General features: G+C 38.9%; 1 protein-coding gene and 1 pseudogene across 1 annotated transcript; one reads left to right on the top strand and one right to left on the bottom strand.

The window, feature by feature from the left end:
• Positions 1–316: 316 nt before the first annotated feature.
• Positions 317–4,432, bottom strand: LOC146893568 (secretoglobin family 2A member 2-like). The gene is made up of 3 exons (XM_087907636.1): positions 4,240–4,432; positions 1,844–2,031; positions 317–505 (listed from the first exon to the last, which is right to left on the bottom strand). The coding sequence occupies exons 1-3, from the start codon at positions 4,295–4,297 to the stop codon at positions 473–475; spliced, it is 279 nt and encodes a 92-aa protein (XP_087763762.1). The 5' UTR covers positions 4,298–4,432; the 3' UTR covers positions 317–472.
• Positions 4,433–9,866: 5,434 nt separating this feature from the next.
• Positions 9,867–11,801, top strand: LOC125415669 (tyrosine-protein kinase Yes pseudogene; annotated as a pseudogene).
• Positions 11,802–13,319: the final 1,518 nt, after the last annotated feature.

Genomic DNA, 13,319 nt, shown 5'->3' with positions numbered 1-13,319 from the left:
TGTGGGACCCTCTATATTTCCTAATTCTTGTAGACACAAAGCCCTGGTGACAGCAGGACTGGGAGCACATCCCAGCCTCAGACCCCCAGCAGGATAATGCCAAGGATGCTGACTAGAGGTGGTGGTGAGAAAGTAGCTGAGGGGACTCAGCAAGGCCAGGGACAGTCACTCTCTTTTCTTAGGCTCACTTTAAGGTTGTGTGGGAGTCATCTGTGGGTGTGTGTCCAAGAATAAAGGTTTGCAGGCCTCTTAAGCCCCCAGTTTTAAAAGATCACACAAAGAAGCATTGGTATTTGCAAATAAATTTAATGTGCAGAAAGAAATGCCTTTGGGATTCCAACAATAGTCTTGCATTTTATAGGCAGAAAGATAAAATCAAGAAGGAAAAGTTATGATTATGGTATCAGCTGCTGGCTCATGATTGTTCTCTTCATTCCTGTGAGCCAAAGGTCAAGTGGAACTTTTAGGGAGACTATGGACAGTCTTCACTGTTGTATATAGCATCCTGAAAAATTAATGAGGAAGCGACTTAAATTTTGAACTTTGACTGTAGAGTCCAATATTGAAAAGAAAAAAAAATCTTGTTTTTTTTTAAACTATTTTTTTCAGTATTTTCAATTACTATTAAATATCCCAGAAAGCTTCCAGAGAAAAATACGATTAGGTACATGTGCTCTATCATTTAAGAGACAAAAAGCCATGAAAAAACAGCAGTAAGAAATTCAGATGTTTTTGATTTTTTTCAGATTTCCCTTGATTACTTTAGCCTCTAATTTTCAAGCCCCGCCCCCTCTAGCCGTTTCCATAGGAATTCATTCTATACCCACTCTGAAGCTAGAGTCTTTGTGGCTGAAGGTATCTGATGAACCTCAGTTTGAACTGCTCTGCTACTATTCTCTTACCCCTCGCTCAATTGAAACCTTGCTTAACAGAGAGGGTGGCTTTAAAAATTCCTCACTGCTCTAAAAGCTGAGATTTGTTAGAAGCGACTAGAGAGCCCTCACCAGTACTTTCAGGCCCTGTGTATTCCTGTGGTTTTAGTTAAAACTGGGCATATTCCTAAGATTTGGCTCCTGTGGGTTGCTTGAATGGGAACAGGGACACTTTAGATAAATTCTTGAAACTTCATTTTTATGCTTGAAAATAGAATATTATTATTATTATTATTAATGTTATTTAAAGAGACTGTTAGTCCTGATGTTCTTATCAGGTGTCTTCTGCACTCGCTTTTAATTGGTGCAAATGGAAGGTCCATGGTCACTGATCCAAAGAAAGACTTCTTGAGAGTAAAGTGTATTTTTCTCTGACTTAAGAATTTCAGGTCTTTCTATGTGTCATGACGTGCTTATGTGTTTTAGTGTGTGTGTGTGTGTGTGTGTGTGTGTGTGTGTGTGTGCATGAATGTGCATGGTTGCATGTGTGTACCTGTGTTTGTGTGATTGGGAGGTTATTGATAAGAGAGTGATCTCTGGGTCATCTTTTTTGTTTTTGTGTTTTTCTTTAATTATTTTAGAATCCTCAAAATAATATGGAATATGAGGTGTGTCTTTCAATGGCTTTCCTGAACGAAATGTTACCACTATATCAAACTATGTTGTTCAAAAATAGTACACAGGCAATGCTTGCTTGGACGTTATTAGTCACAACGTTGGAAACTGTTCTTCCTCATTAATGGAAATATATGCATGTGAATATATAAATATGTATATATACAAATATATGCGAATATAAATATATAAAATACATAAGTATGTACATATGTATATATATGATATATGAATATATGTGTACACCATTCAAATATATAGTTATACAATACAAAAAAGGGAAAATGTGTAATTACCATCATCACTTGATAATTGTCCAGAGTCTCCTCAGACTGGTCTAGATAACATTCTTTCACTTTGGCCACAGCATTTTCATCATAAGGAAGACGTGCGTATGACTTAATCACTCCCTGAAAATCATCCACAGGCACTGATGAGTTAATAAGCTGTGCAATGATGTCATCCATTGCAAGGCAGTTAGAACCTGGAAAGACATGGCATTCATCTCTGGAGGTCTGAACTCGGTAGGGGTTACCTCTCATCACGAACACCTTGTTGAGTACAAGTAGAAACACAGATAAACACAGGTGCTGGGCACTAGCAAATCTGGGACAGAAACTGCAGATTGCAAGATTCCACTTAGAAACTGCAAACTCTGTCCCTGACATCCCAGCACAAAGAACTGAACCAAACACTTACAGACCCTTCACTGGGAAGGACACTGAAGAGATGGTAGGCCATTGTGCTGGGCATGGTAAGTATTGGAGTCATTGCTTGGTCAAAGCCTGTTACATTTTTTTTACCTTTTTTTTTGTATTTGCTGAAGTCTTTATTGTGTTAAACATTTCTTATAGTAGAAATTACCGGCTGTGCATTTAGGTGAACTAAAATGTTGGAATGAATGTTTATTAAAATACAACTCTGGTGTTATAAATTACATTAGGACACTTATGCTGCCTTAGACTTATGCAAAAATAAAAAAAATGAGCGAGGGAGATGGCTCAGCAGTTAGGAGAAGGTACTCCTCTTCTGGAAGCTCTGAATTTGATTCCAAGAACCCATGTCAGGCAGCTTAAAGCCACCCACCTGTAACTACAGCTCCAGGGGTATTTGACACTTCTGCAGGCTCCTGTACACATGTGCACACACTCACTGCCAAACACAGTGCTAGCATCAGATGTTTAATGGTGAAATCTGTGTTCTGAGTCACAGAGATCTTTTGTGCTTCAGTTTTTCTCTTTTTCAACACATATAACTCCTTGGTACTAAAACTAACGTTGAATAGGATTTATTTCTACCACTTTCCAGACATATCTTATTCCTTGTCTTATAAAGCTGTGAATGCTATCTTCAACTACTAGGTAATATTTTGAAATTTTGAGGTATATATAAGTTTTGAATTGTTATTTTTTTTACTGTTTTGAGAACATTATGGAATATGTTAAGACTTCCTATAACTATCATGGTTAGAATAGTATCTGCTTTGCTCTGTAAAATTGAGCATCTGAATTACAGAGCAACTTAAATAAAAACTCAGGTACTTGAAGTGACCTCATGCAGAAAATGGAAGCAGACTGCAAGATACTTTCAGGTTCTGCAAACTTGCCCCTAACAAGCCAACAAGACAAACCTTGATGACAATTGTGAGCAATGACACGCAAGAAATGAGAAGCTTTGTTCTGATGGGACACAGTAAACAGTTGTGTCTTTTTTCTTGTAATAATGATGCATCTCAATGCTATTTTGAGAACCCCATTAAGTATTTTACAGTAGTTTATAAATATTAGTCATTGTAGCTGTTAACTCTATCATCTGTATCAGAAGTATCATAAACTATAAACTCTTGTACTTGAAGTCAAGTACAATAAGATGTCATTATTCAGCCTGTGAAAGAGAAAGAGGTCAGGGTTAACCCTGATTTTCCTATCAAGTTAACTGAGAACTCCACCTTCTTGTCATTTTGCACCAGCCTCTCAGATAGGTGAAGAAGACAACATAAACAAAGCAAATTATACAAAGTCTATTGCACTTGTGACATGTTTGTACTGACTGCATTCTCAGGGATAAAGTTTTACTTCTGTTATTACTTCAAGTGGACTTGGGAAATGTGAACTGTCCTTCCTATCAGCAAGTCTAGGATGTAAGTGATCCAATGTGAAGGGGTCAGAACAAGCTTTCACAGTCTGTGTCGTGCCTCACAAACTGTTTACTCCTAGGTCACATGCTACAGTTTGAGAAGTAACTCCTTCCACAGTTAAAGATATTCCTAAGTATAATTCTTAGGAAACACATTTAGGTACAGTGTCATTTATATTTTCCCCCATTTTCTATAAAATATCTCGTATCCAAATCCAAGACCTGCCATGGATTTCAGGAGAGCTGTCATCATCTTGGGACTTCTTGCGTGGTAGTGACATATCATACACAGCTCCATGCTGTAGCCCAACCTGCAACTGTGATGCCTATTTGACTATCTGGACTAGTGTTGAGCTTCAGGTCTATTGAGTCAGACACTTTGTACCACAGTTTTCAAGTTCTAGAGCTCAGACACTAGGGCTTCTTCCCATAGAACAGGAACAGTGTGTAGTCTAAAAGTAGCCCACTGCTGCACAGAACCCACTATCCACCCCTCTACAGAACCCACTGCCCACCCCTCCACAGAACCCAACGCCCACCCCTCCATAGAACTCACTGCCGGCATAGCAGCAAATGGGGATGGCGGCCAGCAGGAAGACCAGGACCAGCTTCATGCTGAGGAAGCCCTTGTGGGTTGGTCTTTGGTAGAAGATGGAGATCGGGTAATTTCTGCAGTTGAGACCTCAGTGTTCCACTATTTATTTCTTGGGCAGGCCCTTTAGTGTCACCCAAGAAATAAGAACGCAAGTCATAAGAGCAACGTGGCATTGTAGCAGACAACACGAGAGAACTTGAAACAGAGCCAAGGAAGCCTATGATTTGTTTGTACAAAACAAGGAAACAAATTATTAAGAATGACAGTTGATGACCTTTCCCTGAGGTCTTCCAAAAAATGAAGATTGCAAGACTTTAGTATGATTTTTGAAATGATACTCTCTTCCCTTTCATACCCTCACTCCATTTGCTCCTCTTCATCTTCTGTCTTCTTCTCTCTCCTTTAATTCTTCCCCTTCTCCTTCATTTTTCTTTGCTTATGCCTTTTTCTTGTTCTTTTTTATTTTCCAATTTCAACCAGCTTCATTTTGTTTACCTGCTTCTGATCTGTCCACTGGCTAGGGTCAGTGCACAACCACATACCCTTTCATAAACAGGATTCCTGTTGACCCTCTTCTTTGACTTCCAGAGGAAGTTTATTGCTGTCAGAACTTACTAAAGAGTCTTACAAAGAGTTATTTTATTAGATGAACATTGACTTTTCATTCCAGATAGCTAAACATATTTCTTCTTCTGTGTTAAAAGTCTAGGGTGTCACTTCTCCTGAATCAGGGACACTGTCAACTAATAGGGATCCCTGTAGCTTTATGGGAGTGAGGGATAATGGCTTATGGTGAGTGACTCATGCAGCTGTGACTTCAGATCCTGGGGATAGCATCTGCTCATGACTTATCCTAGAGAAACTATCATGTCTCTCTGAGCTTCCTTTTACCCATGGTAAAGTGAATATGGATTAAACTCTGCTGATATTTCATCAGGACAGCAGATTCAGCATGTAAATAACCTTCCCACATTGCCTAGATAATCACTAATTTGTGGGGACTTTCCACTTCTGAAACTATGAACATTAGTATGACCGTCTTTCAAGTTAAAAAACAAGCAAATAGCAAACAAAAACAATAAAATCAAAAGCAAAACAATTACTATACAATCCATTTAGATTATGTGGGTATGTAATGGAATGTCACAGATGGCATGCAGATCCGTAATTATTACAGCATTAGTCAAAATAGTCAAATTATAGGATCAGCTTAGATGTTTATCAGCAGATAACTAGACAAAGAAAATATTTGAATTTTTATTCTAAGGAGAGTGATATTAATGTCACTTACATGGAAATGAATGGGCCAGTATATTATCAATTTAAACAAAACAGTTGAACCCAGCAAGAGAAACGTTACATTTTCTATCATATACACACCATATATGTATATATCTATCTATATTTATATGACATGGAAGTGGAGGGTTTACTATGTGTTAGTGAGGAAGGGAAAGGAGGGCATTGATGGTACCAAATGACCCACATAAATGATGCATCTGTGTAGAAATTCAGAAGGAAACTCATTGTTTTGCTATTACCTAAACCTTCAAGGTATATAAAAAGAGCAGGCTTTCCCAAGAAGAAATATTCAGGTAAAAATCCAGTGGGAGGTTTCTTCCAGACATTAAAACATAACCAGTCTGTTGTGGAAGAAGTAATTAAAGGGCATCTCCAATGAACTGTAACCTGCATTGAATTTGCATTTAATATGAGGAATGTTTTGTGCCAGGTCTTGTGTAGGTCACTTTAATTTGAGAATCTATACAACATAAACAATAAATGTAAAATTTAAGAAAAAGCACGTGTGCATGCAGGAGAGAGAGATATATGGAAAGAACAGTACTTTATCAATGAGAACAATGACGTCATTGGTTGAAGGCACTATCCTATACAGAGCATGGGGCAGCATTTTGGAGAAGGTACTGTTGTCTGGAATAAGTGGATGGTGATACTGTGGAGCAGATTTCTGAGTGACTTCTAGAGGGAATAGGATAGGATATGCTTAAAGGAAAAATGCCACCTGCTAATATCCAAAATGGTGGGAGAGGTAAGGAGTTTGAAACAAATTGTAGGCAGGATGTTTGTGGATAGTGACACATGAGTGACACAATGAGAAGAAAAATAAAATTGATTCCAGTATAAAAAAGGGGGGGATGTGTATGTGAGCCAGAGAGACAAAAGGCATTCCTCATGACCTATAAATATTTACTTTAACGTCACAATCATTTGGGACATTTCCTTCTCATCATTAAGCAGGGGCAGAAGCTGAAAATGAAATTGATTTAGTCAAGCACAGTAAGTACAGACATGTGTCTTATGTGTGTACTTTTATCTCATTGTCCTTGGCAGGATTCATTCAATTCAAAGTCAAGCGACAGTGATGTGTGATATTCTCTCTTTGCCCAATCCTTAACTGGGCTGTTCCTGTTTCCCAAGTCCTTCCCAGTGAACCTATTTTTTTTCAGCTAAATAAGACCCCTTAAAAGGGTACTTGTTCATATATAAAATTCTCCACATGAGACACAGGTGTCTAAAAAGGAGAGGCCATCTTCTCTTTAACTTGAATGATTTCTCAGGACATTTAATGCATGTTTTTATGTGAGAAACCAAATATCAAAGATTCAAACCAGAAAGACTCATTTGAAAATTCATAAAGTCAAATACTCAGCATAACTATACTGTTGATATTTCTCCCTTTCCAAAGGTGGCTCTGTTCAAACTTTCAACAGTTCAGGGTCTGGAGGATGCCAGCATCCTTCAACATCCCACTCTATGAAACAAATATTTATGGATCACTTACTAGTCCAAAGCACCGCACTGTTTACATTGTTTCTGGGTTGTGTTTTGCAAAACACATTGCATGGCTTTGTGTTTTGGGAGATAAATAAAATATTTGATGAGGAACAATCATTTTTATATGATCATTGTCCCCTGTAAGACATAGATTTAGGGGCTAGAGAGATGGCTCAGGGGTTAAGAGCATTGCCTGCTTTTCCAAAGGTCCCGAGTTCAATTCCCAGCAACCACATGGTGGCTCACAACTATCTATAATGGGGTCTGGTGCCCTCTTCTGGCCTGCAGGCATACACACAGACAGAATATTGTATGCATAATAAATAAATAAATAAGAAAGACAGATTTACATTTTTGGTACTTTACAGTCATAGACATCTTTAATAGGAGAAAATAATATTGTGTATGAGACATTTTGTCTGAGAATCCCACATCACATGTGGTGTCAAAAACATATACTTACAAAAGAATGCATTATCCTACTTAAATGATATCTTCAGGTTTTCTGATTATAGGTTACAGAAATGTATCTACTTCACAGTATTTGGGATCAGGATAATTCTCATTTTATTACTGCACCTTGTTCTTGTGGTCCTGGAAGCCTGGCCCACACTCACCGACCAGGCATCCTCAGTCTTCCTCACACATGCCTTAGCAGACAAACTTCTTCCTTAGAGAAATAAAGAGTTCCCAAACCAGGCTATGGGTGCTCACACAGACCGGATATTTAAGGAGAGACATCTGGACATTGGAATCTTGCATGACATTAAGATGTCTGTTGTTGAAGCCACAGAGACCTTTCCTTCATGGTTCATCTTTGTGTTTCTATCAATACCAGTGTTTGTGTTTCTTAGCTATGGTGTTCTTTAGACCACCGATACCATATCCAACATTGGTCCCTCCTTCGCATAGAAAAGCACAGGTATCCACCATTCACTAAGTAGTTTACCCCAAGCCAGTCCATCTGAATTCCACAGGAATAACCTCTGTATCTTTTATGGCCTCTTTTAACTCAGAGATCCAGCCTGATAACTACACACATGTCCCAAAGACTATTCCTGCTGTATTATATTACAGCTGATTTACTGTCCCATTTCTGTGAATTCACATAGACACCAGGGGTTGGGATAAATCTGAAAGAATATGAAAATCCTCACTGAAAGAAGCATTAGCCTTTCCCTTCTGACAAGAAGTTGGAGAGAGAGTGCATTTAGTCTCAATGTTAGGTCCATGGCACAAGAAACGTCTCCCACCTCAATGCACGCATGGTACTTTAGGTTTCAGCTAACTCACTTGTGAGACTTGACTCTTTTTAAGCTTCAGAGAAGTCTGAATAGAGACACCTGCAGTACAGTATGAACCTGCATGGGACAGGGGCAAGTCAGGTGTGGATAAGTGATTCTGGGAAGACCCAGGAGTGAGCCGGAGCTTTCTTTGAAAGGGTAGACATTTTCTGACTCCAAGGGTTATGACAGGCTTTTTTGTCTATTTGCTTGCTTGCTTTGACTATGTGGCCTAGGGTGGCTTTGAATTTAGGACAATTGTACTGTTTCACTCTCTGAAGTGCTAGGTGTCAGACAATGGTCACCTCACTGAGCTCCAGTAGGACTCTGGACAGAGAGATATGGTAATGCTTCAGAAACCCCAGGAAGTTTAAAACAGGAAGTGAGAAACCCCTCATAGATTACTTGGAAGGAACAGGAAAGGGAGGGTCTGAGAGACTGGACTTCAGCTGACAGATGCAAAAAGTCTAGCTGGCTACCTTTTTGGAGTGTTCTTATACCTTTTTCTGCAAGGTTTGTTGACCATTGGGGCATCTGTGAGGACTCTGAGTCAAACCACCTGAGCTATCTTCCTGGCTACACTGTTGGCTGATGGTGTATGCTGACCATATACAAGCTCTATCCACCCTTCTAAATCCCCCAAGACCCCTGTATCGCACCCCCAATTTCCTTCTTTCCTTTTCCATCCCGTCCCTTCCTTGCTTCCTTCATTCCTCCCTCCCTTCCTACCTTCCTCCCTCCCTTCATCCCTCCCTCCCTCTCTCCCTCCCTCCCTCCCTTTTTCCCCTCCGTTCATTTCTTCCTTCTGAGTCTAGTTAGTGCTGAGCTTAAGCACAGGGGCACGTGGCCATCCCCTGAACCTAGGTAATCTACTAAGGCCCATATCCCTAAAGAAAAGTAACTTTTATTTCTCCAGCAACCATCACCTGCCAATAGTTCTTCAAATTAATTTTTTGTTAATGTTTGGGGAGGTGGGCATATTTCTTCCATGGTCCTTGCGTGACACAGATTGCATATGTGGAAATCAGAGAGCTACTTTGTGGACTAAATTCTCCTTTTTTACTTTTATGTGTATTCTGGGCATCAAATTGAGGCCAAGAGGTCAACCTCCTGAGTCAGTGTGCCAGCCCAGAACACTTTTGAATGAAAAACAATATTTCATTGAAGAAATCATGACGAATTCAAAACGTCTTAGAAACAAATGTAGATCACTGCCCTGTTCGTCAGAGCCTCTGGGATATGCCCAACATAGTCTAAGGAGGAAGTTATAGCTATAAGTGCGCACAGAAAAATCTCCACAGGGTCTCAAATAAATAATTTATTATACAGCTTAAAGCTCAAGAAAATAAGAAGCCAAATCCAGTACAAAGCAAAAAATAATAAATGTTGAGGTGGATAGTAAGAAAATAGAGAATAGGGGCGCCCAGGAATTCCCTCCTCCTCAAGTAACGCGTCTTGGCCAGCTGTGCCTTGTCGCTGCCTCCTGGCGCCCCGCTTGTAGGAGACGGAGCACGGAGAGAGGGCCCCGCGGGCGTACGCCTCCGCCGGCCACCGTCTCCCCACAGTGACCCGTGCGAGTGCGGCCGGACGGCAGGTTTGATAATGGGCTGCATTAAAAGTAAAGAAAGCAAAAGCCCAGCCATTAAATATACACTGGAAAACCCTCTAGAGCCTGTAAGCACAAGTGCCAGTCATTATGGAACGGAACACACTACAGTTACCCCAACCTCTTCCACAAAGGGAACATCTGTCAATTTTAACAGTCTTTCCATGACACCATTTGGAGGGTCCTCTGGAGTGACTCCTTTTGGAGGAGCATCTTCCTCATTCTCAGTGGTGCCAAGTTCATATCCTCCAGGTTTAACAAGTGATGTCACTATATTTGTGGCCTTGCATGATTATGAAGCTAGAACTACAGAAGACCTTTCCTTTAAGAAGGGTGAAAGATTTCAAATAATTAACAATACGGAAGGAGACTGATGGGAAGCAAGATCAATTGCTACCGGAAAAAATGGTTATATCCCTAGCAATTATGCCACACCTGCAGATTCCATTCAGGCAGAAGAATGGTATTTTGGAAAAATGGGGAGAAAAGATGTTGAAAGATTACTTCTGAATCCTGGGAATCAGCGAGGTATATTCTTAGTCAGAGAAAGTGAAACCACTAAAGGTGCTTATTCCCTCTCTATTCGTGACTGGAATGAGGTAAGGGGTGACAATGTGAAGCATTACAAAATCAGGAAACTTGACAACGGTGGATACTGCATCACTACCAGAGCTCAGTTTGATACTTTGTAGAAACTGGTGAAGCACTACACAGAACATGCTGATGGTTTATGCCACAAGTTAACAACTGTGTGTCCAACTGTGAAACCCCAGACTCAAGGTCTAGCAAAAGATGCTTGGGAAATCCCTCGAGAATCTTTGCAACTGGAGGTTAAACTGGGTCAAGGATGCTTTGGTGAAGTGTAGATGGGAACATGGAACAGAGCCACAAAGGTAGCAATCAAAACCCTGAAGCCAGGTACAACGATGCCAGAAGCTTTCCTTCAAGAAGCTCAGATAATGAAAAAATTAAGACATGATAAACTTGTTCCATTGTATGCAGTTGTTTCTGAAGAGCCAATTTATATTGTCACAGAGTTTATGGCAAAAGAGAGCTTGTTAGATTTCCTTAAAGAAGGAGATGGAAAATATTTGAAACTTCCACAGCTGGTTGATATGGCTGCTCAGATTGTTGATGGTATGGCGTATATTGAAAGAATGAATTATATTCACCGAGATCTCCAAGCTGCTAATATTCTTGTAGGAGAAAATCTTGTATGCAAAATAGCAGATTTTGGCTTAGCAAGATTAATTGAAGACAATGAGTACACAGCAAGACAAGGTGCAAAATTTCCAATCAAATGGACAGCGTCTGAGGCTGCATTGTATGGTCGGTTTACTATAAAGTCAGATGTGTGGTCATTTGGAATTCTACAGACAGAATTGGTAACAAAGGGGAGAGTACCGTATCCAGGTATGGTAAACTGTGAAGTGCTGGAACAAGTAGAGCGAGGGTACAGGATGCCTTGCCCTCAGGGCTGTCCAGGATCCCTCCATGACTTGATGAATCTTTGTTGGAAGAAGGACCCTGATGAGAGACCAACATTTGAATATATTCAGTCCTTCTTGGAAGACTACTTCACTGCTCCAGAGCCACAGTACCAACCAGGAGAAAATTTATAATCCAAGTAGTCTGTGTGTGCAGATCTGCCAAAACATAAAGACCTTGTGGGAGTTTGTCATGCACGGGAATGAGAAGATATTCTTCACTCTTCATGTTTCTATGGTAAGCTGGAATTCCAGATATGGTTGCACAAAACAGTTTTTCCCACCAAGTGTTAAACTCTAAAGTACCAATGATACATCTTATAACTTACTTCATGGTCCAAAGAGCATCAAGCTAAGATATTGTTGATAGCATGGTAAGAAAGAGCAACAAGACTACTGTTTACTAGTCACTTCCTTTCCTTCCCAAAACTCAGAGAAAACTATTTATTGATATGGACAAAATTTGAGCTATTATACCATAGTAAAATTTAAAATCAAAGAACTCTATGGGACCAAATAATTTCACTCCAGTTTTTAAAAAAAACTCTTGCATTTTTTTTTCAAAAGTTAGGTTTTTGTTTCATTTTGTTTTTCTATTTGACAGTTGCCATGCAGTCTTAACACAGACCTCCTTTTGTGTGGAATGGGCCAAGTCTTCCAAAAGCAAAAAGGAGATTATAAACAACATCAAACACTTGATTTAATGTTAGACCACAGAAATGGAATTTGGAAGCATAATACCCTATGTTCACACTTAGTTCATAGAACTGGAAAGTAGAGAGACAGCTTTTTTACTTTTGTCATTTTGAATTGTTCATAATGAAAGTAGCCAGAATGTGAGCTTATCATTTGCAAGGTTGTACTGATTGTCTTAAGGCAATGTACAATTGAAATTATATCCAGTTCCAGTGAAAATCTTAGTATTTGCATAGCATAAAAATAAAAGTCCAGCATTTAAGCAGTCCATTTTAAAAAATAGATGGAGTACTGTGAGGTGTTGTTAAGTGTGTTTTTATGGTGATGGACTCCACACATAGGAAACATCACTAGACCAGGGACTTGAATGCACTTTGTTTGTATTGAGTATAGAATAAGAGACAGGATAATTTATTTAAATAAATATGAGAGAAGAAAATGTGAAAATTTTACAGATACTGGGATGGGATGGAGTGTTTAATGTTGGTGTTATGGAGTGACATCATGGCTTTGATGGCACTCAGAGCACCTCATTAGCTGTTTCTGAGACTTTAAAGGTTATGAAGTATGATTGTAAAACTAATTTTTCTTAACATATACACTAAATAAGTTTTACATCCTCAAAATAGTGAAGATAAGGCTTAACACTAATATCAGTGGCCCTATTTTATACAGAACCTTTTTAGAACTGCAATTTTCAAATTTCTGAAACTTCATATACATTTCAAATATACTTGATGGTTATAGTTTCCTTTCATAATATAATCAATTTGAGGAAGAATACATACTCTGAGTAATAGTAATTTAAAGGGGGAATTTTTTCCAGTTTAAAACTTTAAAAATGAGTTTTTCTAACTCACATTATGAAGTATTAATTTGAATCGAGTAGTGCTAAAGGTTTAAGGGTCTAGCAAGGAAAAAGCTGAGTCTGCTAAATAAATTAAAAGTCTAATATTTATGTTTTTTAAATGCTGTGTTTTATAGTTACACTTTAAAGCATTGTATCAAGTTCTTCTATTTTCAGCATATAATTTTAAATGTCCATCATTTTAATCACTAAATTTAAAGTTCTGTGCCATGGTAAATTATGTTCAAATTTAACTCTTTTTAAATGTGACAAGTGAACTTTAAACAAGTTGGCAAAAGTTCTGGTACTAAAAGTTCTACTTTTTT

Source organism: Myodes glareolus, chromosome 7, assembly GCF_982192425.1.
Source record: "Myodes glareolus chromosome 7, mMyoGla1.1, whole genome shotgun sequence".
Taxonomy (NCBI): Eukaryota; Metazoa; Chordata; class Mammalia; order Rodentia; family Cricetidae; genus Myodes; species Myodes glareolus.
The sequence above is the reverse complement of the archived record's forward strand: the minus strand, read 5'-3'. Positions and strand labels throughout refer to the sequence as shown.